This window comes from Rhinatrema bivittatum, chromosome 4, assembly GCF_901001135.1.
Source record: "Rhinatrema bivittatum chromosome 4, aRhiBiv1.1, whole genome shotgun sequence".
NCBI classification, from domain to species: Eukaryota; Metazoa; Chordata; class Amphibia; order Gymnophiona; family Rhinatrematidae; genus Rhinatrema; species Rhinatrema bivittatum.
Genome location: NC_042618.1, coordinates 426,351,940 through 426,378,813, shown reverse-complemented (window position 1 = coordinate 426,378,813; position 26,874 = coordinate 426,351,940). Strand labels below are relative to the sequence as shown.

General features: G+C 44.4%; 1 protein-coding gene across 1 annotated transcript in view; it reads right to left on the bottom strand.

Annotated features, from left to right (window-relative positions):
• Positions 1–26,874, bottom strand: part of PLXND1 (plexin D1) — a 166,005-nt gene that overhangs the window by 34,664 nt on the left and 104,467 nt on the right. The window contains exons 24-29 of the mRNA XM_029601413.1: positions 26,729–26,859; positions 23,965–24,163; positions 10,273–10,419; positions 5,400–5,559; positions 4,464–4,567; positions 3,063–3,126 (exon numbers count right to left, since the gene is read on the bottom strand). Coding sequence (XP_029457273.1) covers positions 3,063–3,126; positions 4,464–4,567; positions 5,400–5,559; positions 10,273–10,419; positions 23,965–24,163; positions 26,729–26,859 — 805 coding nt within the window. The remainder of the gene's footprint in view (positions 1–3,062; positions 3,127–4,463; positions 4,568–5,399; positions 5,560–10,272; positions 10,420–23,964; positions 24,164–26,728; positions 26,860–26,874) is intronic.

Here is a 26,874-nt window from a genome sequence, read left to right as displayed (position 1 = left end):
TTACTGCTCTATGGATAGTTACGTATAAAGTTACCCCCCAGAACTTCAGCATTTCACCTTTCGCTCCACAGATCCCCACTGTTTCTCCTCTCTCTACACCCAGCTCGTGCACGCCACTCAGCGGGCAAGTCACTCCTATCTGTGCCCTTCTCCTCCACTGCTAATTCCTGACTCCGTGCTCGTCACCTGGCTGCACCTTATGCCTGGAATAGACTTCTTCAGTTGGTACGTCCTGGTCCCTCTCCTGCCACATTTAAATCCTGTCTAAAACCCCATCTTTCTGAGGCTGCTTTTAAACCTTAACCCCTGATTATCCTGCTTACAGCCTTAATAATTTGTAACCATTTTTTGATAAATGAAATTCCTAAAGTCTCTTTTGCCCGGTATGCTTGTCTTGATTAGATTGTAAGCGCTACTGAGCAGGGACTATCTCTTATGGCCCCAGTATTAAAAAATATCCATCTGGGTAAGTTAGCCAAATGAGACTTGCCAGCTAACTTACATGGGACGTTCAGCAGCACGTCTATGCTGCTGAAAATCTCTGTACAAATCACTACTTGGGTGGCTAAGTCTTATATGGCTAAGTTATACCTGCTCTAAGACTTATCTGGCTAAATAGCAACTGATGAATGTAGCCGGATATTCAATGGCCACCATTTAGCTGGAGAAGTCCTAATGATCTGGCCAAGTAGCTTTTGAATATCAGCTCTATATGTATTTGTACAGTGCTGCGGATGTTGAGTAGTGCTATTGAAGTGTTAAGTAGTAGTTTCTAGCTACAACATCACCAATTCCCCCTTATTTAAGGAATCAGTATTAGATAATGAACTAAAAATCCAACCTGCCTATAGGCATAAACCTACAATGTTCACTTACCCTCAAGAGGAGCAAAGTTTTACAGGGACAAACTGTTGTAGAAAGTTATAAGAACATGCCATACTGGGTCAGACCAAGGGTCCATCAAGCCCAGCATTCTGTTTCCAACAGTGGCCAATCCAGGCCATAAGAACCTGGCAAGTACCCAAAAACTAAGTCTATTCCATGCTACTGATGCTAGTAATAGCAGTGGCTATTTTCTAAGTCAACTTAATTAATAGCAGGTAATGGACTTTTCATCCAAGAACTTATCAAACCCTTTTTTAAACACAGCTACACTAACTGCACTAACCACATCCTCTGGCAATAAATTCCAAAATTCAATTGTGCGTTGAGTGAAAAAGAACTTTCTCTGTTTTGTTTTAAATGTGCCACATGCTAACTTCATGGAGTGCCCCCTAGTTCTTCTATTATCCGAAAGAGTAAATAACCATTTCACATTTACCCGTTCTAGACCTCTCATGATTTTAAACCCCTCTATCATATCCCCCCTCAGCCATCTCTTCTCCAAGCTGAACAGTCCTAACCTCTTTAGTCTTTCCTCATAGGGGAGCTGTTCCATCCCCTTTATCATTTTGGTTGCCCTTCTCTGTACCTTCTCCATCGCAACTATATCTTTTTTGAGATGCGGTGACCAGAATTGTATCGGCCTCAGAAAGGCATTATGACATTTTCCATTTTATTCACCTTTTCCTTTCTAATAATTCCCAACATTCTGTTTGCTTTTGTGACTGTCGCAGCACACTGAACAGATGATTTCAATGTGTTATCTACTATCATGCCTAGATCTCTTTCCTGAGTGGTAATTCCTAATGTGGAACCTAACATCATGTAACCACAGCAAGGGTTATTTTTCCCTATATGCATCACCTTGCACTTGTCCACATTAATTTTCATCTGCCATTTGGACGCCCAATCGTCCAGTCTTACAAGGAGGTCTTCCTGCAATTTATCACACTCTGCTTGTGATTTAACTACTCTGCATAATTTTGTGTCATCCGCAAATTTAAGCACCTCACTTATTGTGCCCCTTTCTAGATCATTTATAAATAAATTAAAAAGCACAGGTCCCAGTTTAGATCCCTGAGGCACTCCACTGTTTACCTTTTTCCACTGTGAATACAGACCATTTAATCCTACTCTCTGTTTCCTGTCATTTAACCAGTTTGCAATCCACAGAAGGACATCGCCTCCTATCCCATGACTTTTTAGTTTTCTTAGAAGCCTCTCATGAGGGACTTTATTGAATGCCTTCTGAAAATCCAAATCACCATATCTACTGTTCACATTTGTCCACAGGTTTATTCATCCCTTCAAAAAAAATGTAGGAGATTTGTAAGGCAAGACTTCCCTTGGATAAATCCATGCTGGCTGTGTCCCGTTAAACCATGTCTATCTAAATGCTCTGTAATTTTAATCTTTGTAACAGTTTCCACAATTTTTCCCAGCACTGAAGTCAGGCTCACCAGTCTATAGTTTTCTGGATCTCTCCTGGAGCCCTTTTTAAATGTCAGGGTTACATTGGCCATGAAGAAGAGAGAGCTACGAGTTAATTAGATGGCAATTTTCAGGAACCATTTACCTGGGAAATCCCGAATTACTGAAGTAAATTGGTTGCCTGAATATTGCCCTGCCCTCAGCTGTTAAAAGTATGTGTGGGAATCAAGAACATGTGGACTTTTAGCCAGATAAAAAAGGTTGGAGGGATGTGGGAGGATTTTTCAGGCCCAGGGAGGGAAATAATGCGCAGATTATATTTTCAGTTCTATGCATGGTATTTTGAAGTGGAAAAAGCAGGTGCAAATCTCTGCAGATACTTTTTCCCAGGTCACTTTTCAAAGGAAAAGCATTCTCCAAATTGAAATCTAGTGCAATCTGCACGGATAAAAGTAGTTGCGGACTCTGCATTTAAGCCGGCACTGCCTCTTTAAAGACATTTGTCTTGTGGTCTTCCAGTCTTCTAACAGCTAAAGTAACCATGTGACACGTCGCAGTAGCTGAAAATATCTTGCTTTGTCCTATATGACGTCAGATATTAATCCACCCAAGTATCTGCAAACACGTCTCACGATTTTAAAACTCTGAGCGTGTTTTACTGTTAATAAATTACCTAGCACACTCCTTCCTAACCACGTACTATCACCAACGCACAGACTAACGCTCTCCTGCAGTCAAAGAGCCCTCACCTCGAGGAAGGGTGGCGTCTTTGTGATCTTTCAGGCTCATGGCTAATGAGGCTCCTTCAGGGACCTGTGAGTGACCAGAAGAGGAAGCAGCAGTGAACAGAATGACAGCAGGGCAGGAGAATGAGGACATAAAATTACTACAAATTACTACATAAAATTACTACAAGCAAACACTAAAATACAACAAATGCTTACAGTGTATAATTTAGATCTTTATCGTCTAATGGTCTCTGAGGTTGATATACAGCTCCAGTTATCCGGATAACTAATTATTTGGCTAAGCAGTGGGCGGAACAGGGTTGGAACTGGGAGGAGCTACTTAGCTGGATAAGTTAGATCGGCTATTGCGCAGATCTAAAGTTAGCTGGATAAATGTATCCGTTTAACTCAAAACTTATCTGGGAATATTCAACAGTGCAGCTGTGCCGCTGAATCCCAGATAAGTTAGCAAGATACATTTATCCAGCTAACTTCCCTAGCCGGCTAGGTTATGAATATCTACCTCTCTGAGGCCGATGCAATACAGTGTGCTCAGCCCAGCGCACAGCTTGACGCGTGGTTGGGCGCGCGTTTTGGAGGCGCCAGAATAACTCCCGATGCAATGATGGGCTTAGCTCGTCCAAAGTACGCATCCAAACCAGCGTGAGGCTAATACTGCTCATCGCATGTAAATGCCATGTTGATGAGGCAAAAAAAAAATCACCGGGAACCCAACGAGCACATTTTTACCCACAAGAATTAACACCATACTAAGCAGGAGGAACCACAGAAAGCAGCATCATGAGAAAAATAATTCTTGAAGGCAGTCAGGTTAGGAAAACGGGCGCTCAATTTAAGAGCGTCCGTTTTCCTAACCCGTGGCCGTGCACACAGACACATCCTCCTTGGTGCCCAATGCCATGGACGCTCTAGGGTCGCACGACTGATCCCCGGCGCGACCTTTTTTAGCGCGGCATCTCATTACCATGTTGCGTCCCGCGCCCACGAGAGGTGGGTGGGCTGCATCAGCCCCTATGTGTATAAGTTTGGGATGCAGAATGCAGGTACTTTTGGAAATGAAATGCAATGCAAGTTCCTGATGGTGTGCAGGGTGAGAGGAGATGCTCTCTATTAAATGTTTACCTCCAGTTTCTCCCTGCTGCTTCCTAAGAGGATTGCCCCAGGAAAATAAAAGCTCTAGGCAGGGCATGGGCTGGAAGAGAAACTTCCTCTGAAGGTTCAGTATTGCTCATGAGCCAGAAAGGGGTCACCCCTGCAGCAGCAGGCAGACATCCTCTCGCCTTCCCCTCCTACAATCACTGGAAGCTTGAGCGTGTGTTTACCTCTGCGTTTTCTCAAACCCTGCCGGTCTGGCAGGCAGGAGACCAGAGCGTGGCCGCCTGGCAGTAATATCCAGTTTACCTTGTAATGGGCTAATGTGTTGAGCTTCTTCCTCCCGTATTCTGCCAGTGAGGTGTTGTCCAGGTCCCGCAGGATGTAGCTCTCCGTGCTCGAAGCAAACCACTCTGAGGAAAAGACCAAACAGCTAATGGAAGTCCAGTGGTGAACAGAACAGATGTGCCTTGGCCTGGAGGTCACAGCTGATGGCCACTGCTGAGCTCTTACAATGAATTCAGACATTTCGTTTGAAAAAATTAGATGGTAGCAGCGGGTTACTTTCTTACTAATCGCCGCCCAAAACCAGTCAGCCCAGCTCTGTCTTAGCAGTACTAAGCTGTCAGCAGAATTGTCTTGGATCTGAGCATTTTTTTTTTTAAACGCATGTTTTATTGTAAGCCGCCTAGATCAGTCGATAATGCAGCCTTGACTATTTTAAATAAAAACAGTAATATAAGGGAAGGATACTGGTCTTCATCAACTAAACAGACGAAAGCGTGCTGGGAAAGCTATCGGATGTTCCTCCGAACAGAAGCCAGGCTGGCCTGCACTTTCTCATCCTAGCAAAACAGTTATTGCTCTACTGAAAGATGCCGAAAAGAAACAGAAGCAGGAGGCAGTCATAGCAGTAAGGAAAATCATGGCTTGTATTCGGTGGGACAGCCTTTCACTTTCTGTAGGATTTTTAATTTCCCTTCGATCAAGGCGAACCCGTCCCTGCTGCTCTGCCAGCAGGGGGCACCAACACTGTGCGCAATCCCCCAGCTCTCCCTGAATGCTTTAATGCATCATCTCCATGATAAACCCAGACCTTGCTAAACTTGTTGAAAAGGAGGACCCTGTTCATGCACACGTTTCCATGACGATATCAGTAGGGATGGTGAACAGTAACCTTCCCCAAACCAGAACACAATGCCAGCAATACCATGGACCCCAGCAATTCCTTTGCAATATAGTTACCCAGGTCCACTTCTTCTGCTTTTGGCCACTGGGAATAGGGAAGGTTTTTGCAGAAAGCTTCAAGGCTCTTCTCCTTAACTTGGCAGACGGTGTGTCTGTGTCCATTACCCCGAATGCTCAGGGAGTCCATCCCACAGCCCTGGAAGGACACGTTCAGATTCTGCAGGGAGAAGGCAAACAGGAACGGTTCTGAGGGTTTATTCTCTCGTGTGTGTGACGGGTGAAAGGTTTGAACACATTCACATCATTTTATTAGTGCACAGCAGGTCCGAAGGCACGCCGTATTGACCAGACTGACTTGACTGTGAACAGTAATCATTATCCTACTCACGGCTCCGCTCTACAATTTATATTTCAGCCTGGACCTTTCTTCCCGTACATTCTGAATAATCCTGTCCTGGGCTTCAAGCTTCATTTATATCCCACTTTACCTGACCCAACAGCCCTCAGCCAGGGGCCACAGAACTTTTTCTGGAACCTGGTACATGCCCGCCCCCCTCCCTGAGCCTCTGGCCATCAGGAGTCACCGATGGCTGTTACAGTGACTCCCCACCCCCTTAAGACTCTGCATCCCAACCCCAGCAGAATTCTGGCACAGGAGCTGAAGCCAGGTCTCCCCCAGGACCGCACACTGCACTGCCAACGAGCCAGCCAGAGGGCCCTCTAGACAAAGCATTGCTGGCAACAGAAAACTAACGGCAGCCTTCCAGAAGGAAGGATTCCCAGTTCCTTGACAACTGACAAATATATTCATTTAAGAACAATTATTTTTATGGTTACTGACCTACAGATTAAACAATACAGATTCCATCGGGTAACATTAGCCTAGAAGTAAAACATCAACATTTTGTGGTTATTAGCACTATGCCCTTCCAGAGGGAAGATGCAGGCGACTGATGCTTGGGACTGGCTTCGAGTAGGAGTATCAAGAGGAGATTTCCTAGGACTAATGCTTTAGGCAGGGGCTGGACATGTCAGGGAAAATGCTGCTGGGATGAGTATTCGGGGCTAGGAAGGAGAATCATGGAGTAACCCCACGGAGCTGAGGCTTGAGAATGTCATTGGAGACAGCGAGGACAATCTCAGCACGTGAATGGTGAAAGATGAGGGAGCGGACATGTCGCCATCACACACCGTGCAGTAGCAGACATGGAGCGGCAGCACTGCTTGCTCATAGGCTAAGAGTGAAATATCTGAGTGACAATGAGGTCTCAATCCTCAGGGCGAGGCCTCCAATCATGTCTTCACCCAGGCTGGCCTATATACCCGCCCCCAATCTTTACCACAGGAGCCCTTGGGGCTTGCTAGGGCTTGGCGAGGCGAAGTGTCAACTGAGAAAAATACACATTTCAACTCAATGGTATTCACCTAAAGGCACCCTTCAGACAGGCCGATACAGTAAAGTGCGCTCAGCAGAGCGCACTGTTTTACCCGCAGTTGGACACGGTCCACTACCCCTTATACAATAAGGGGTTTAGCCCATCCAAAACGCGTGTCCAACTGCGGGTAAAATAGTGCGCTCAGCTGAGCGCACTTTATTTATTTAATTTATTTATTTATTTAGAGCTGTTCTATACCGGCATTCACGATACAATCACATCATGCCGGTTTACAGTTAACAAGGGGTGTAAACGGCTTGAACATTTAAAAAGTGAAGAGGAGCAAAAAAAGTTACAATAAAACAAGGGTGCTAGAACTAGGGGAAGAAAAAGACAAAGCTAGGGTAGCTTAACAGTAGGATGAACAATTATTTACATAGTGCTGAGGGTCTCTCAATAGTTGTTGTGGTGCTTCAGTTAGGTTCGGGAAAGGCTTGTTTAAACAACCAAGTCTTAAGCCTTTTTCTAAATGTTGGTAAGCATGGTTCCTGTCTGAGTTATTGTATCGGCCTGTCTGAAGGGTGCCTTTAGGAGAATGCAAATGCATGTTGATGAGGCTATTAGTTATTTGCCCAGGATACAGAAAAAAAAAATGTGCACCTGATCCACAGTCGATCCGCACTGCTTTGCTGTACATCCTCCAACTTCATATTGTGGCGATATTAAGTCGGAGGAACCAAAAGGTTAAAAAAAAAAGTTTTTTTTTTAATGTGCTGGCAGGTCAGGTTAGGAAAACGGACGCTCGTAAAATTGAGTGTTCATTTTCCAAACCTGCTTCCAGCCACCTCTCCTGGGCTTCCGCTGCTAAGGAGGCATTAGGGGTGCGCTATTGCCCCCCAGCGCCTCCTTTTCAGCGCGACCTCTCATTTAAATACCGTATCGCGTGCCCAGGAGAGGTGGCTGGGCGCGCGTTATGAAAGCGGGAGCTCAACCACCGATTGCCCGCTTTCCCCCACGCACTTTACGGTATCGGCCTGAGAGCTGGTGGCACAGGGCTGACTAACATTTGTTTACAGCCAAGGTGCAGCAGCAAAGATATGTAAATTGAGGCAACATCATTGCCCAATCCTGATGAGCTCCAATAATATTCTAAAAATTGTGAACAAATATCAACCAATGACGAATGCACAACAAAAAGCTAATTTCTTCACATTTATTCCAAAAAAATAATTTTTTTTTAAAGCAAAACAACTTCCAGAACCACAAGGCCTAAGTACTTGTGAATGACATAAAACAGCACTGGAGTTGACGCTGAGGCACGGCACGGTGGATTTAGGTTTGGTCGGACCTGGGCATGCTCAGGCTTGTGGAGAGAGGGAGAATGACCAGCACTAGGGAGGTAATCCCCTGCCAGCTGAGGGCTGGCGTGGGATCCTGCGGCTGCCTGGGCATGCTTCCTGGGGAAGGGGAATTAAAGGTGGAGGGTTATAAAGTGGGAAAAGATTCCCCCCACCCCCCATCATAATAATCACAGGATACCAAAGCTTTCTTTCCAAATATTTCCCTTTCCTGTTACAACACATTTAATGATGTCACTTTAAATCTGAGCCATTATAAAGGAACATGCTATTACGGAGCTAATGGCAGGACTGCTTTCTTGCACCGACCTTAAGAACATAAGAAATTGCCATGCTGGGTCAGACCAAGCGTTCATCAAGCCCAGCATCCTGTTTCCAACAGAGGCCAAAACCAGGCCACAAGAACCTGGCAATTACCCAAACACTAAGAAGACCCCGTGCTACTGATGCAATTAATAGCAGTGGCTATTCCCTAAGTAAAATTGATTAATAGCAGTTAATGGACTTCTCTTCCAAGACCTTCCAGATATTCAAGCCATGTCACCAGCCAACAGATGGGCCTGCTTCTTGAGGACTGAGCTTAGTGGGGCAATGTATTATTATGAGTTTGAAAATTAAGAAAGGATGGCACAGTACTACAACGAGGTGGACAGTCAGTCCGCAAATCCTACAACAGGTGCCCGTTGAGGGTAATCTCTGGGTCTTCTTGAGTTTGTCTGTACCGGTGCACCACAGTCACTCCCCGGACCCAGGCCTTACCAGTCTGTATTATTTCTACAGCGGCAATCATTTCAGAGAAAATGAAATTCTGCTTCCTGACGATGAAGCACAATAATAAATCAGGTCAGCCAGCAGATGATCAGTCTGAGGAGCTCTGTCTGCTTCCTCCCTTTCATGGGCCCGGGTCGGTCGTAGCAACAGCCTCCGAAAGGGGGAAATCCACAGTCTAGACTCCTGCCCCGTGAGATGGTCTCACAGCATCGCCTTTCAAGCAGAGTCGTGCACTGGGCCAGAGAGGTGCGACATGCTGCATTCAGCAGCTTCTCGCTGGCGGGCACGCTGCTGCCAGGCCAGAGACAACAGCGTGCTTGGGAGAAGAGAAAAACCTGTCTTCTTATCAAAGAGAAGCCTCGCAGTCAGAATCCTCAGCTTTGTTTCTTGGGCTCCTTAAGTGAGAGGCCTAAGCTGGAGCTCTTGAAATAATTAAATATAAAGAAAAAATTTAAAATGCTGTCTGGAGCCAAGCACTGCACCCATTCACTCAGCCTGGAGCAGCACTAGAAGTAGCACTATGGGAGTTGTACTCTGCCCTCTCAGTCCTTGGCTTCTAATTCTATGTAGGTAGAAAGATGTAGGAAATAACAAGGAAAATACTAGTATCCAGACATGATGGTTCCCTGTTGAGAGCCGGACAGGCAGAAGGAAGGACAGAAAATACTCATGTTGGTTCCCTGAGGAGAATCAGATGGAAAGGCATGAGGATAAAGGCTGTATATGTTTGATCCTGAATTAAAGCCAGATGGAAGGGAGTGGAATGATACAATGCATAATGGCTCCCTGAAGAGAGCCAACTGTCTGGGAAGGTGCAAAGAGAGAAGGGTCAGGGCCATTGGGGAAGGGGGAAGGGAAGGTTATAAATAAGACAAAACCGTTTTTGTTTCTTCTTTTAGTTTCTATTGGATCAGTGCCATTGACAATGAATTCTAATTTTCAAGAGAATAAAGCCAACTTTTTCTCAATTTGCCTCTTACACAATCTTGGCCATTACATGAGTGAAACTGGTCTTTTTATCACATCTCCTTACAGGATTCAGACAGATTGTTATAGTGCATAGTAATTCAGTGGATCCTGAGCCTGTCCTGGAGGACTCCCAGCCAGTCAGGTTTTCAGGACGATCTCAATGAATATGTATGAGATAAATCTGCATGCAATGCAAATCTCTCTCCTGCTTATTCATTGTGGATATCTTGAGGACCTGACGGGCTGGAGGTCCACCAGGACAGGTTTGGGGACAGCTGTGGTAGATTATGACAGAAAAATATTAATTGGTCCATCCAATCTGCCATGTTGAGATTCTTCCTCTCTGGTTCTCTGGGTAGATGAGCATATAAATTCCCTCACTTAAACCAACACCCATTCCCCGCCATGCACGCTGCCTTCCTCCCATGTTCACTCCGGCATGCAGCAGCCTCTTACCATTGGCTTTGCCTCAATGTTTTCCCTCAGGAGCCATTCTTCATTGAGGGTGTATCGGGCCTTTCCAGTGATGGCATCAATAGATCCCTTGTTGATCTGCTGTTTCATGGCACAAAGCAGCAAGAAGAAGGGCTCACCTACTGTCTCCTGGTGAAGGAAGGAAACAGAGGACGTCAATACAACAAGCATTTCTTATCTCTAAAGAGAAGTCTCACTGTGTTTTACGCAAATTTCACCTCAAGAAACATGCCAGGATGTACTAGCCAGGAGCAACCTGCTATAAGATGAATTGACTGAATAGAAAACAATTAACACGAAGAAACATGATTGCAGAAAAAGACCATGTGACCTATCTAGTCTGCCCATCACACCAACTGCTCACCTCTACGATCCCTACCACTCCCTCAGAGATCCCCTGTGCTTATCCCATTCTTTTTTGAACTCAGATACTGTCCTTGTCTCCACCACTTTTACAGGGAGGCTAGCTAGTCCATGCATCCACATATCCTCTCTGTAAAGAAATATTTCCTTACAGGCTAATTTTAAAACAAATGCACATGTGCCCATAAGTATGCTCCTACTTTTAAGAGGTCACTCGAGCACAGCTGGCATGCGTATCTTCCACAGGACTTTGTCGGTTTTTACCTGCCTATGTAGGCGGATTTTAAAATCTGCTCACGTGAGGGACAACCCGCTTTTCCAATTAGTCCCCCAGTTTGCCCAGTTAATATCGAGGTCTTCCAGACCCCTGTGGTTCTTCATCCTGCACGCCCCCCTCACTCCCCTTTGATCCCGACCACTCACCCTGTCCCATAAGCCCTAAAACTCGAGATCTACAGACTTGCTCCTCATCTGGAGCAGCAGTAAAATTACGAGGATATCAAGCCGATGCGTGCTGCAGCCTCTGGTTTTAAAATACGGAGTTACGTGCGTAGCTGATGGCCCTGCCCCAGAACGCCCATGCTCTGTCCGTGCCCCAGCCCTTTCTGCCCTCTTATTTTTGACGTGTGCACTAGTATATAGGTGCCTACTTTGCAGCATTTTTAAATCCACATTGCTCGCGCGTGGTCCACAGATGCACATTGGGGCAGATTTTCAGAGCCCTGCTCGCCTAAATCCGCCCAAAACCGGGCGGATTTAGGCGAGCAGGGCCCTGCGCGCCGGTGAGCCTATTTTACATAGGCTCACCGGCGCGCGCAGAGCCCCGGGACTCGCGTAAGTCCCGGGGTTCTCCGAGGGGGCGTGTCGGGGGGTGGGCCCCGGTCGTCGCGGCATTTCGGGGGCGTGTCGGCAGCGTTTTGGGGGCGGATACGGGGGCGTGGCTACGGCCCGGGGCGGTCTGGGGGCGTGGCCGCACCCTCTGTACCCGCCCCCAGGACACGGCCCGGCGCGCAAGAGGCCCGCTGGCGCGCGGGGATTTACGCCTCCCTCTGGGAGGCGTAAATCCCCGACAAAGGTAAGGTGGGGGCTTAGACAGGGCCGGGTGGGTGGGTTAGGTAGGGGAAGGGAGGGGAAGGTGAGGGGAGGGCAAAAGGAAGTTCCCTCCGAGGCCGCTCCGATTTCGGAGTGGCCTTGGAGGGAACGGGGGTAGGCTGCGCGGCTCGGCGCGCGCCGGCTATACAAAATCGATAGCCTTGCGCGCGCCGATCCAGGTTTTTAGCAGATACGCGCGGCTCCGCGCGTATCTACTAAAATCCAGCGTACTTTTGTTTGCGCCTGGAGCGCAAACAAAAGTAGGCCTATTCGCGGAGTATGAAAATCCGCCCCATAATGTGGGTATTTTTGCATGAGCAACACTTTTAAAATCTACCTCATAGATCTTTCCTAAGTATACCCCCTTTCATCCTATGAGTCCCCTCATTCTAGAGCCTCCTTTTTCCATTAAAAGAGGCTTGGAAATCTTTTCAGTACACATTGCTGGGTTGCTACACTAGAAAACAATCTTTAGTGGTGAAGCAAAAGAAAGAAGGGCCTAAAGGCATTACAGAATGGATCTTCTACATATCCTGTAAGGGTGGTATAGATGTGATTGTTGGAGTAAGCATATAAGGTATGGGTTGTACCAGTGTTATTATTAGAGTAAGGATATAAGGCATGGCTTGCACAGATGTTATTGTTGGAGTAAGGATATAAGGCATGGCTTGCACAGATGTTATTGTTGGAGTAAGGATATAAGGTATGGGTTGCACAGATGTGATTGTTGGAGTAAGCATATAAGGTATGGGTTGTACCAGTGTTATTATTAGAGTAAGGATATAAGGTATGGGTTGCACAGATGTTATTATTAGAGTAAGGATATAAGGTATGGGTTGCACAGATGTGATTGTTGGAGTAAGGATATAAGGTATGGGTTGCACAGATGTTATTATTAGAGTAAGGATATAAAGTATGGGTTGTACAGATGTGATTGTTGGAGTAAAGATATAAGGTATGGGTGTTCTAGATGTTACTTGTGTTGGATATTTGTTTTTGACATCTCTAGGTAACATCGATTTCACACTGATCCCAAAACTCCAGATCTCACATCTAATCCCTTATTCCCCATTCCCTTCTCCCCTGGTGAGCCTCCAATTCCTTTCTTGCCCCCACCCCATGTACCTCAAATTCCAGTCCCCTCAACCCCTCAAATACCTCCAATTTAATGTCTCCCCATGTACTTGCAATTTCATTTTCTGTACTTGATTTCATTCTCGACCTCCACCTTCAACCCTCGTATACCTCTAATTTCATTCCCCCTTTCCAGTGTACCTCCAAGTTTATATGTTATTATACTGTATTGTTTTAAATTATAAATGTGAAGTCGTAATCCACCTTGATCGACTGAAATTGCGGAATATAAGAATAAATAAATAAATAATGAAACACCTCCAATTTCATTCTCTCCCCCTTTCCGACAGATTTCAGATGCCAGTCTCCCCCTCTCCCGGAAGACCTTCTAGTCTAGTCTCTCTCTATCTCCCCCAGGTGTACCTCTGATGTTCAGTCCTTTCCCTACCACTGCTGCAAACACCAGGACTTCAGCCACACTGTGAAAAGAAGGCAGCCTATCCTACACTCACTGGTACCAGGGTGACGCTGCCCCCTCCAGGCTTCAATGCAGAAGGCAGGGCTGCGAGCATGAAACCGTGAGGTGGGGACAGGCAGGAACTTTGCCACCCTCAGATTTTTCTGCCCTATGCACAGACCTGTATATAAATCCAGGCCTGGATGTTACTGCAGGACTAGGGACTTCCACAGTCACCAATAAAATAAGGGTATAGTGTAGTTATAAGAAAAATCTAAATTGAGATCTAACCGTAGGAACAGAGATATCTTGTGTGAGTGGAACAGATGCTACAGCTGAAATATGGTGACCAGTTTTTGTCCTCCCGTTTTCTCATAGGTTTCACTAGGTGGGAGTATCTTCCTGCTGCACTGTTTTCAGTTGGGATGCACTGTCATTTGAAACAACACCATACGCTGTTTAAATGGGGCAGAAGCAATCCCCAGCAATGCTGTTTTTCAAAATGGCGCCCCTCACTCCCCCACCACTGAAGATCATGTTTCAACCTTTATCCCTCACTCCCCCACCACTGAGGATCCTCTGTGCTTATCTCAGGCTTTATCCTCACTCACCCTTAGCATTGAGGATTTTTTTGTGCTTATCCCAGGGTTTACCTGTCACTTCACCATAGCTAAGGATTCTCTGTGCTTATCCCAGGCCTTACCCCTCACTCCTCCCTCAGCACTAAGAATCTTCTGTACCTGTCTCAGGCCTAAATCCCTCACTTCTCCACCACTAAGGATCCCCTGTTCCTGTCCCTCACTGCCCACAGCTAAGAATCCTCTGTGCTTATCCCAGACTTTTCTCCTCACTTCTCCACAAGTAAGGATCCTCTGTGCCTGCCCCAGTGTTTCTTGAATTTGGAAACCGTTTTCACAGTCACCACCTCCAATAAGCAGCTGTTCTAGAACATAAGAAATGCCAATTTGCGTCAGACCAAGGTTCATCAGGCCCAGCATCCTGTCTCTGACAGTGGCCAAATAGGGTCGCAAGTATCCAGCAGATCCCAAAAACTAGAGCTATTTCTTGTTCACCCCTCCCAGGAATAGCAATGGATTTCCCTAGTCTACCTGGCTAATGATGCTTTATGGACTTTTCCTCCAGGAACTTGTCCAAACTTCATAACATAAGAAATGTCATACTGGGTCAGACCACAGGTCCATCGAGCCCCAACATCCCATCTCCAACAGTGGCCAATCCAAGTCACAAGTACCTGGCAGGATCCAAAGGGACAGGCCCAATCCTTCTTCCTCATAACTGGGATAAGCAGTGGCTTTCCCAAGACTACTATTATGGACTTTTCCTCCAGGAACTTTTCTAAACCCTTTTTAATTGCTTTCACCACATCCTCTGGCAACAAATTTGACAGTTTAATTGTGCGCTGAGTGAAAAAAATGCCTTCTCCAATTTGTTTAAAATGTGCTACCTTATTAGCTTTATGGAGCGTCCTCTAGCCCTAATACTAAGAATAAAAAAACATTCCCTATTTACCGGTTTCACATTACCAATGATTTTACAGACATATCCCCTCTCAGCCCGCCTCTTCTCTAGGCTGAAGAGCCCTAACCTCTTTAGCCTTTCCTCATAGGGGAGTCATTCTATCCCTTTTATTATTTTGGTTGCCATTCTCTGTAATTTTTCTAGTTCTGCTATGACATTTTTTGAGATGGGGCGACCAGAATTGCACACAATACTCAAGATGCAGTCGCACCATGGAAAAAAACAGAGACATCATGATATCCTCTATTTTATTTTCCATTCCTTTCCTTATTACACCTAACATTCTCTATGCACGGAGCTCGGGATTTCAAAGTACTGCTCATCGTGACTCCAAGATCTCTTTCCTGGTGGTGACACCTTACACAGAACTCAGCATCGTGTAACTATAGTTTGGATTATTCTTCCCCACATACATCACGTTACACTTGTCCACATTACGTTTCATCTGCCTTTTGGACGACCAATCCCCCTTTCTATCTCTCACAATCCTCTTACAATTCTTCACAATCAGCTTATGATTCAACCACGTTGAATAATTTTGTGTCATCTGCAGATCTGATCACTTCCCTCACTACTCCCCTTTTCAGATCACTTAGAAGTATATTAAAAAGCAAGGGTCCCAGTACAGATCCCTGGGGCACTCCACTGTTTACCCTTCTCCACTGAAATGACCATTCAGTTCAACTCCCTGTTTCCTGTCTTTTAGTCACTTACCAGTCCACAATAAGACATTGCCTCCTATTCCATGACTCTAATTTCCTGATGAGCCTCATCAGGAGCAACTGCAAGCACCTTTTGAAAATCCAGATACACTATATCAACAGACGCGTCCTTGTTGACATGCAAATTAATCCCTTCAAAGGCAAGACTTCCTTTTGCTAAATCCATATTGGCTCTGGACCATTAATCTGTGTCTATCTAGATGGCCAGTAATTTTGTTCTTCAAAATAGCTTCTACCATTTTACCTTGCACCAACATCAAGCCGACTGGTCTATAGGGCCCTTTTTAAAAATGGGCATTACATTGGCTACCCTCCAACCCTCAAACATCATAGCTGATCTGAATGAGAAGTTAGAGATTACTAGTAATACATCCGTAATTTCATTTCATTGCTGATTAAATCCTTCTATGCTAGTCACCTTGACCATGTCCTCTGGAAACATATTCCACAACTGAATTGTGTACTATTCAAAAAAGTACTTTCTACAATTTGTTTACATCTGCTGGTTGTTAGTTTCATGGAGGACCCTTTGTTTTAATATTATTTATCCATTCCACCCCATTCATGATTTTATAAACGTCTACCATTTCTACTCTCAGTTCTCTCTTTTCCAAGCTGCAGAGCCCAAGCCCAGTTTCCCAGCCCTCTCCTGGAGGCCACCTATCCAGGCGGGTTTCTAGGACTTCCAAAATGAATGTGCATGCCATAGATTTGTGTATACTGGTTCTCTGATGTTTGCAAATCTATTTCATGCATGTTCAAGGTGGATATCCTGAAAAGCTGACTGGTTAGGTGTGCCTAACCTGTGCAATTTCTCATCAGGGGGGAGTGATTCCATCCCCTTTAGCTTTTTTGTTGCCCTTCTCTGCACCTTTTCTAGTTCTGCAATGTCTCTGAGTTGGGGTGACCAGAACTGTACACAATATTCAAGTGCAGTTGCACCCTGGATCATTCTATTTGCCAACCCTGAGGATTTCAACGTATTGTTTGCAATGATTCCAAGGTCCTTTACCAGAGTGGTGACTCCCAATATAGAACCCAGCATTGTGTACCTGTAAGTTTGGATTAATTTTTCCCTACGTCATTCACGTTAGACATTCAGTTGCCCAGTCTCCTAATCTCACAAGGTCCCTCTGCAGTTCCTCACAATCTGCTGCGGTTTAAACAACTTTGAATAACTGTGTGTCACTTGGCATTCCCTTTTCCAGATCATTTGTGAATATGTGAAACAGCACAGGTCCCAGTACCGATCCCTGTGATACTCCACTAATGACTTTTCTCCATGTGGAAAACCGGCCATTTAGACCTGGCTTTCAGCTCCCAATTCATACAGGACACTGCCTCCTATTCAAACAACTTTTTTTTGTAATTTCCTGAGGATTTTTGTCATGAGTGGCTTTGTCAAATGCCTTCTGAAAACCAAATACACTATATCAACCAGCTCACCTTTATCTACATTTATTTACATTTTCCAAAAAAATCCAAAAGACTGATAAGGCAAGGTTTCCTTTTGCTGAAGCCATATTGACTCTTCTACATTAAGTCTATCTGTTTATGGCCAGTAATTTTGTTTGGCTTCTGCCATGTTGCCTGGCACCTCTACCATTATTTCTGAGAAGAAAAGCTTCCTTGGTTTATCCTTCCAGCCTCGTTTCCTGCTCTTATTCCAGCACTTTCTTACCTTTGAAATAAGCTTGCCTCATGTGTATTATTTATACTTTTCAGGTTAAGTGAAGGTCAGTAGCATATTCTCCCTTTCCCTTCTTGTACCCAGCTAATATTTAGATCTTTAAATCTGAGCATCTTGCCCTTCACCTCTTGCACAATTAGCTTAGATTTAAGAACTGGCAAAAGTTTTACTGCACTATTTGTTTGCATCTTTTAGCAATTGCACCTTTTTTGTCCTCAAGTTTTTGGCTGGCACCAGATTTGCACAAGACAATCATTTGCACCACGTTGGCAGATTTTTTTTTTTTCTGTGCAATGTTTTCTTCGCAGAGTGGTAGGAATTGTGCAAACACACACAAGGCCTGAGAAACGCACTTTGCTTTGCCCTGTCCTTAAATGAAACCCTGAGTGTCTATTGAGGGGGTTTTGTGGATCTTGTCTGTGGTGTGCTTGACAAGGTTGTACTGTTGCGCTTCCCAAAACAACTTTCCTGATTTGTACTGCAGATGTCAGAACAGGAAAAAGGATATGTTGTACCCATGCTGCAGATGTTACATCAAGAGCAAGAATAGGATGTGCAGGTGGTACAGATGTTACTGCAGGAAAAAGGATTTACGGTCTGAATGGACATACACTTGGGAACACAGAATGGCAAACCAAAATTGTGTACCCATTCTGGGTGTATTCAGGGGCAGGCTCTCTTTCTGAACTGTGATCCCAAATTTGCTTTTTATGATCTGGCAAAAAGGTTGAAAAGTAACTCAGTCCCTAATCACAGGAAAATGAATAATATTGTACTGGTGTTAGAAATGCAGGCATACACTGTATGAGATTTCCAGATGTTATAGCAGGACTACAAATCTTCTGTATAAGTGCTAGGGATCTTATTGCATGTATAAAGCTATTCTTACAGATGCTACTGCTGGGATAGGAACATGGGGTGGGATTTGCACACACATGAGCAGGATACAACTGGCAAAAAAGGATGCATAAGAGAAAATGATAAAGCCCACATTCAGCTGGCAAAATCAAAGGCAAAAAAGAGAGACTGTGGGTTACACAGTATATAAAATGCACTGGAAATCCAATAAGTTTTAAGCACAGGAGAAAACAAATCACACTAAAGGCTTTCAGGGCTGAAACTTGTACAAGTCAGGATTTCTTTGTCATGTTTAGAATTATTAATGATTATGTGCTTTTTTTCTGGAATAATAATTATTTCAGCCTAAGCTCTGCTGAGCTGAGCATATTTCTGTGCATATAATTACCCCGTTTTTCACTATTTAGCGTACTGATTTCTATTTTCTTGTTTGGATGCCATGTTCACATTGCATCTATACTTAATGACCCCCATTCTCTTTTTATTTTCCTGTTTCAGAGATGATTAAATCAGTCACTATTAGAAAGCAATGTTCAATAGTTATTCATGTGGAATCATTGCATGTGTTTCAGCGTTTAAATCTTTTCATCTTTTCTTTTGAGATCAGGAAACTGGGGGGAATGTGCAAACTCCTAATCTAGTGTGGCTTTGAAAGGGAAGAGGAAGGCAGGATGCTTCTGGGAACAATAGTCGCAGAGGAAGAGGCTGGTCTGGATCACTGCCAGGAAATTGGTTTGCAATGAAATTTAAACCTCTCTCAGACTTGGCTGGTTTGGGGAAATGGGGAGTTGGAAAGATCAGTGCTGATTAAGCAAAAGCAAAGAGAATACCAAGCAAAAACTTGCTGGTGTTCTGGAGTCTTTTTCTCTTATGCGTTTTTTAAATTATTGTGGGCACTGAAATTATGCCCATCTCTCCCAACTCACGCTCACAGGAAGAGAACCGCAAGACTATGCATTCGTAGCATTCACCACCTTCTACTGTACCAGAATGCCTGTCACTGACAGTCCCAGACGTGCCACCGCTCCGTGACTCAGCAGGCACAGAAAGGTATATTTAATGCAGCAATATAAAACAGAGAAAGTCTCCAGTTCTCCTTTGGATTACAGGCTGACACTTTGCTTGCCTGCTCTCGAAAACTGGCCGCAAATGTGTAAAGTTAGCTCAACAAAAAGGTCTCAACTTGTTTGCTGACCCTTATTTCTACCTATTAGGGACTGGAGGTTTATGATCCTTCCCAACTCTCAACAGCCTCTAATACACCATCCAAAGGCTTCTAGGAAAAGTAAAAAGTCATGGGATAGGTGGCGATGTCCTTTCGTGGATTGCAAACTGGCTAAAAGACAGGAAACAGAGAGTAGGATTAAATGGGCAATTTTCTCAGTGGAAGGGAGTGGACAGTGGAGTGCCTCAGGGATCTGTATTGGGACCCTTACTGTTCAATATATTTATAAATGATCTGGAAAGAAATACGACGAGTGAGATAATCAAATTTGCAGATGACACAAAATTGTGCAGAGTAGTTAAATCACAAGCAGATTGTGATAAATTGCAGGAAGACCTTGTGAGACTGGAAAATTGGGCATCCAAATGGCAGATGGAATTTAATGTGGATAAGTGCAAGGTGATGCATATAGGGAAAAATAACCCATGCTATAATTACACAATGTTGGGTTCCATATTAGGTGATACAACCCAAGAAAGAGATCTAGGTGTCATAGTGGATAACACATTGAAATCGTCGGTTCAGTGTGCTGCGGCAGTCAAAAAAGCAAACAGAATGTTGGGAATTATTAGAAAAGGAATGATGAATAAAACGGAAAATGTCATAATGCCTCTGTATCGCTCCATGGTGAGACCGCACCTTGAATACTGTGTACAATTCTGGTCGCCGCATCTCAAAAAAGATATAATTGCGATGGAGAAGGTACAGAGAAGGGCTACCAAAATGATAAGGGGAATGGAACAACTCCCCTATGAGGAAAGACTAAAGAGGTTAGGACTTTTCAGCTTGGAGAAGAGACGACTGAGGGGGGATATGATAGAGGTGTTTAAAATCATGAGAGGTCTAGAACGGGTAGATGTGAATCGGTTATTTACTCTTTCGGATAGTAGAAGGACTAGGGGACACTCCATGAAGTTAGCATGGGGCACATTTAAAACTAATCGGAGAAAGTTCTTTTTACTCAACGCACAATTAAACTCTGGAATTTGTTGCCAGAGAATGTGGTTCGTGCAGTTAGTATAGCTGTGTTTAAAAAAGGATTGGATAAGTTCTTGGAGGAGAAGTCCATTACCTGCTATTAAGTTCACTTAGAGAATAGCCACTGCCATTAGCAATGGTAACATGGAATAGACTTAGTTTTTGGGTACTTGCCAGGTTCTTATGGCCTGGATTGGCCACTGTTGGAAACAGGATGCTGGGCTTGATGGACCCTTGGTCTGACCCAGTATGGCATTTTCTTATGTTCTTATTACTGCTTGGAGAGCTTGCCTGATATTGAGTGCCACAGACGGAAGGTGTGCAATGTAATCAGATGAGAGCTCATTGTAATAATGAATGAGATAGCCTAGGCCAAGCCCTTGGGCACCCCATGAAAGATTTGGGTTCGAAAAGGAAATGAGCTGATGATGTCAGGCCAGTTTTTAGTGGATGGATAAAAGTCATCCGTGCATTGTTTGGGAAGCTTCAGCAGGGTTGCAGTCAGGCTGAGCCTAGCCAGGTGCTGTATCTTGCAGTCATACACCATCCAAAATTTAGGCTCGTATAACAGAGCCTCATCTTTCAGCCAAGCTCTCATTCTCTCTCAATCCCCAGCAGTAATGAGCTGGCTGGTTTGGATCGCTGGGCAGTGAGACGCAGTTACTGTGAGCAGTGACAGGCTAAGAGTCTCATTTTAAGACAAAACAAAGTGTGAACTGCAGGTATTGTGTGTTTGCACAATTTCCACCCTTCTGCAAAGGAAACATTGCACAGAAAAAAATAATCTACTAACATGGTACGCCAAGAAAGCACCAAGCAAGGGACCTTTGAAGACTCATGATAAGCTCTTCCTGGACTTTTTTTTTACCAAGTACTCTTTGAAATGCCTGTCAGATCAAAACTTGGCCATGTTGGAGGTGATGTCTCTGGATAATCACTGCTTTTCTGTTAGTCTCAGACTCCTCCTTTTCTGTTGGTCTCACCACTTTGGTCTCACTGCATTTACAGGTAGGTTTTCTGAATTCTTTTTGTACAAATGCAATTTTGCCGATTATTATTTAGACACTGGGAATGGTTTTGTGCTATATAATGATTAATCAGTCCTGCCTCCCCATCACCTATGAAGGCAATATCAGGCATATGAATAGATCTTTTCTCTTCCAAAAACTGTTTAAAAATTTCTTTAGAGTTTGGCACTTGTTATGTACATTTCTGGACTCAAACATTAAAATGATTTGCCTCTGCATTTTCTTTTTCTTTAAAAAGCATCACAGCCTACTGCAACTGCAGTGGCACACAGAGCAAAACTGGCCATCAGGTTACCACATCTGAACCTGCCTGTGAAAAGCCCAGTAACTGAACGGTCCAGAGCTGCTGACCATTCTGAGAGCACAGGGAAAGATCACCGGTACCATGAACACTCTTGTTTGTACAGGGGATCTCAGGAATCTGGCTGGCATACTTCGGATCTCACATGCAGATCCAAAGAGTGGAATGGAGCAATAAACATTGCTGAGGTAGTAGGGACTTCTCTCCTCCCTCTGATTGAAGCCCCTCTGTTCAGCAGCTGTGGCGCACGTCCCTGCAGTAAAGTGGATGTGAAGTCCCCTTGTTGGCTGTTGGGATATCACTTGCAGGGATGTGGGGTTTTGCTACCACATTGCTTCCTTGAATATCCACAGCTCTGGAGAACATAAAAAGGGAGCCTACAAGGATCCGATAAGTTGGATACATTTTCAATTGTACCCCCAACATCTACATCTTAAAGAAGAAAGCAAAAATGAATTGAGGCATGTCACTCATTCAGTGTAGTGCAAGGATCAGATACTGGTAATTCTATTACAGAAGAAGGAGGATGGTCCAGTAATGGGAGTGGCTGAATGCCTCCAGCTGCTGGGTATTAATGAAATGAGACCTCCATAGATGAAAGCTGCACAGTCTTTGCTATACTGAGCTCTGGCTGTTGCCTCTCTGCTTCCATTCCAGGCCCTGCCAATTGCTTTCTGTCTCATCTCATTTCTTTCTGACAGACACTGTCTGGAACTTTAGAGGTCAATGTTCAGCAAGCTGGCGAGCAGAGAAATTATCTGGATAAAGTTACTCAGATAACATCAGCTGAATGTTCAGCAGCACTTAGCGGGGTAAAAGTGCTGAACATGCTTAGTTAAAATTAATCAGATAAAGTTATCTGGGTAACTTTGCTGCTCACTGGACTTCTGAATATTGAAAAGAAAAATGAGTGAACCACCAGCACCCCGATTCTCCCTCCCTCTTGCACTCCACCAGGTTAAAAAAAATGTAGTGAGGACAAGTGTGTAAGGATCCATTGCTAACTTCACCTCCAGCCTGCAGGTGGCACTGTGAGCTGCTTGGACAATCTGTGCCCCTCACTGCCCCCTGCCAGTAGCCATCTTATTTCCTACCTAGATCTGTACTTATATTCAGGCTTTTTGTCAGTCGTTTGCCAGAGCTTGGTCCTTGCACTCTGGTTCTGTCCACATTACCAGAATCCAGAACACTTCATCATCTCCAGTTACTTTGCCCTCTGCATTCCTGTTTTACCTTTTCATATTATTTGATTCCTGGAGTGCCCCAGCTCCTTGCTCTGTTCCAAGCTCCGAGCTTCTTGTTGCTTTTAGGGGCTACCCCTATTCCTCATGCCTTTCTGGCCACTAGCCCCTGAGGGCTGAACCCAAGAGGAAGGTGCTTGACTTGGACAGAAGATGACCAGCTTTCCTGTTTTCACTGTTATTGGCCAGGATTTCCCTCTCCAGACATGAGGCCCCTCATTCCTGGGGCAACTCACAGACAACATCACAAAGAGGCCCTGATCCCTCTACACCCTCGCTCCAAGATATTTAACAAAATGTAGTGTGGACCAAGTGGCCCCAATATTGCCCCATCCCCTCCCTTAAAAAGACATGTGGTGCAAATTCCCACTGCCCCCAGTCCATACCTCCAAAAGCATCCCAGAAGCCCAGCACTCTTACTTCCTCCTGCTGGGCTGAATACCAAGTACTAAGTGCTGGTACAACAGGCAAGTGTCGGCACTTAATTTTCATACATTCACTACACTCTATGGTGATTAGACCAATCAGTACTGACAGAGCACTAGGTGGTCACTTGCACCTGTTTTTTTTCAGGCATAGGATTCTGATGGGAAAATAGAAAATACAATCTTTGCACATAATTATTCCTTCCCTGAATATGTCCCCAGGAGCACCTTCTTTCCATGTGGCTAGAAATCTGCATGCTGCGGATGCATGAACTTATAGCCACATTGGGTGAGGGTGGCCTTCGGACAGCCAGTGTATGCAGATAAATCACTAATTACTTGAATAAATAGCTTTGAAAATTCTCTCTCACACCACAACTCCAGACTTTGCCAGAGTAACAATGAACCTGTGCTGAGAAGAGCTTGTGCAGCACGGCTGACTTACTACACTGACAAGAGGCTGCGCAGACTGAGACCATGTAAACGTGCTCACACATTACTAAACTGATAAGAAGCTGTGCAGACTGAGACCACATACATGCACATTAGTGTACTGTCAAGGAGCCATGCAGGCTGAGAACACGTGCATGTGCTTACACATTACTGCTCTGACAAGGGGCTGCACAGACTGAGAACACAAATGCATGCTCAGACATTACTGCACTGACAAGGGCCACGTACTCTGAGATAGCTGTACATGCAGATGGACATCCAGTTGGTCAACATCTTCTCCACCACAGACTCCGTCCTCCGAAGCATCAGCTTAGGGTTCTTTGAAGCCGAAGCGTCTATGAGATCTACCAAGAGGTCTTTCATTATGCTTGTGTAGTATTCCAGTTTCCCATGTAAGGCAATGGTGAGCAAGGAGGCCAGATTACACCTGAGGGCAAAGGGAGGCACGATACTGGAGTTTAGTGTCCAATTACTTGTATCCAAAAGACACTACAGGTGGAAGTCACAATTCCCCAGTTATGCGTGTGACTCTCTACACCTGGACTGTGATAACCTTTTCTGGATTAACAGAAGACTTACCCCAAAATGTTGTTGGTACCTGAGCTTTCTGGCCCACATGGGTCCCTTTTTTGGGGGTCTGGCAGTTTTACTCCTGCTGCTTTGGGCTTCCAGCTTTATCAGAGCCGGACATCACAGTTACCTGGTCATCAGAGTGACAGCCCTCAGCCAGCAGCCACAGGCCATGATTCCCTCCAGTATCCAGTATACATTCACCCCAAGTCTGACCAGGAGGTGTTACTGTTCTGCAATGGCTGTGAGCGCTGCCTCTGCAGCATCCCCAGCCTTGGCTGGCCTAAGAAGCAGAAGTCAGGCTGGAGAACTGAACCCAAGTCTCCCACGTGGCCATGCACAGCAGTTGCCCCTGAGTCACCAGGTTAGACCAAGGGTCCCTTCCTTCCGCACGCGTCAGAGAAATAACGAAACAAAGCTCAGCTCTGCAATCCCTACCACTCCCTCGGAAATCCTCTGTGCTTATCCCATGCTTTCTTGAATTCATTTACTGTCCTTGACTTCACCACCTCCAATCAAAGGGAAACACCAGTATCTCACTTAGAATAGAAAAATAACTGGCTGGTGCAACAATTAAACGTTGCTAATTGTTAAATACAAAGTATCCTTAGCATGAATTCATTGTATAGGAGAGGAAAAGACCTCAGCACTGGTACCAAGTAAGCTTTGCCGTCAAATTTTTTAAACCAGTAGTTGCAATCTCTCTTTTTCTTTTTATAATTTGTCAAAAAAAATTTTTTTAATTATTTTAAAATTTCTTAAAAATGGCTTTTTAAACTGGTTTTTATATTTTCAATTTATATGTAGCCATGCATCATTTCTCTCATTAAGCAGAACCAGATTACAATTGGATGTTATCCTAATCAGTTTCTTACAAGTGCTTCTTTAGAATATGCAACATGTTCGCCCGATAGAGATCAATTTTTCACACTTATCTTGATGTGATGGTTTCTTTGTAGAATCTTTCAACAGATGCCTTGGAAAACCTTTCACCAAATGTTAACGATCAATTTCTGTGCAATGCTCAACCAGCGCTGCTATCAGCTGCTATTCGAGACGCCGATGTTGACGTTTCACCACTGCTGCGTCAGGGCGGTATAACCATAGTATTTTCAGGACATGTTCCTTCATAGTCCGATAGAATCTATGTCCTGAAAATACTATGATTAATCGCCCTGACGCAGCATTGGCGAAACGTTGTCAACGTCGGCGTCTCGAATGGCAGCTGTTGATCGTTTACATTTGCCGAAAGCATTTGTGAGATATTGATTAGCATAACATCCAATTGTAATCTGGTTTTGCTTTTGAGCTATGCTTAATGAAAGAAATGATGCATGGCTACATATAAATGGAAAATATAAAAATAAAAAGCCATTTTTAAGAAATTTAAAAATAATTAAAAATTTTTTTGACAAATTATAAAAAGAAAAAGAGAGGTTTTTATGACCCATGATTGCAACCACTGGTTTAAAAAATCTGACGGCAAAGCTTAGTCAGTACCAGTGCTGAGGTCTTTTCCTCTCCTATATAATGTATTCATGCTAAGGATACTTTGTATTTAACATTAGCAACATTTAATTCTTGTCTCCAACACCTCCATTGGGAGGCTGTTCCATGCATCCACCACCCTCTCTGAAAAAAAAATATTTCCTTAGATTACTCCTGAATCCATGCCTTTCACCCTCATCCCAATACTCCCTCATTCTAGAGCCTCTGTTCCTTTGAAAGAGGCTCATCTCCTGTGCATGGAAACCCTGGAGATATTTAAATGTCTCAATCATATCTCCCCTATCTCGCCTTTCCTATAGGGTACACATGTTTAGATCTTTGAGTCTATCTCCGTATGCTTTATCATGAAGACAGTTGGCCATATCATGAAGACAGTTGGCCATTGTAGTAGCCACCCTCTGGACCAATTCCATCCAATATATGTCCTTTTGAAGGTGCAAAGTCAGGAATTGTACACAATATTCCAAATGTGTTAAGCATTTTAATGTATCCCCTGCATGAGCACTATATGCATGCATGAAAGACTGTAATCACACTAAGCCTCCAACATGCTCCTAGTGTAAATACTGGGGGGTAATATTCATCAGATTTTCCATGGGGAAACTCATGCAAAGACATGCATGCTGTTTTACAGTGCACATAACTTTTATCTGCAGTAAGACACGGGCTGAGTTAGGTGGGGAAAGGGAAAGCACACATGGGGATTTCATTTTGAAACCCTTGCACATACTTTAATGCAAATAGTTTGCATCTACTTCAAAGCAGCTACAAAATCCCCGGCTTCCCTAATGGCTCATGGGGCACCCCCCTTTGACAATCACCTTGCAGGCCCTGCAGGAACAAAACAGGAAGCACTATGGGCAGTGTGAAATTTGCCCTCCCCATGGGGTGCGTGACACACCGGAGAACTCACCGGTCCCGAATAGCAAAATCCTTCTGGTGCTCCAGGGAGTGGACAAAGGTGATGAGGAAGTGTTTGTTGCTGAGCAGAGTGGAGAATAACGCAATTCCTTCCTCCATGTTGCATCTGCAGTTTTCGGGAATCTAAAGGTAAAGTTT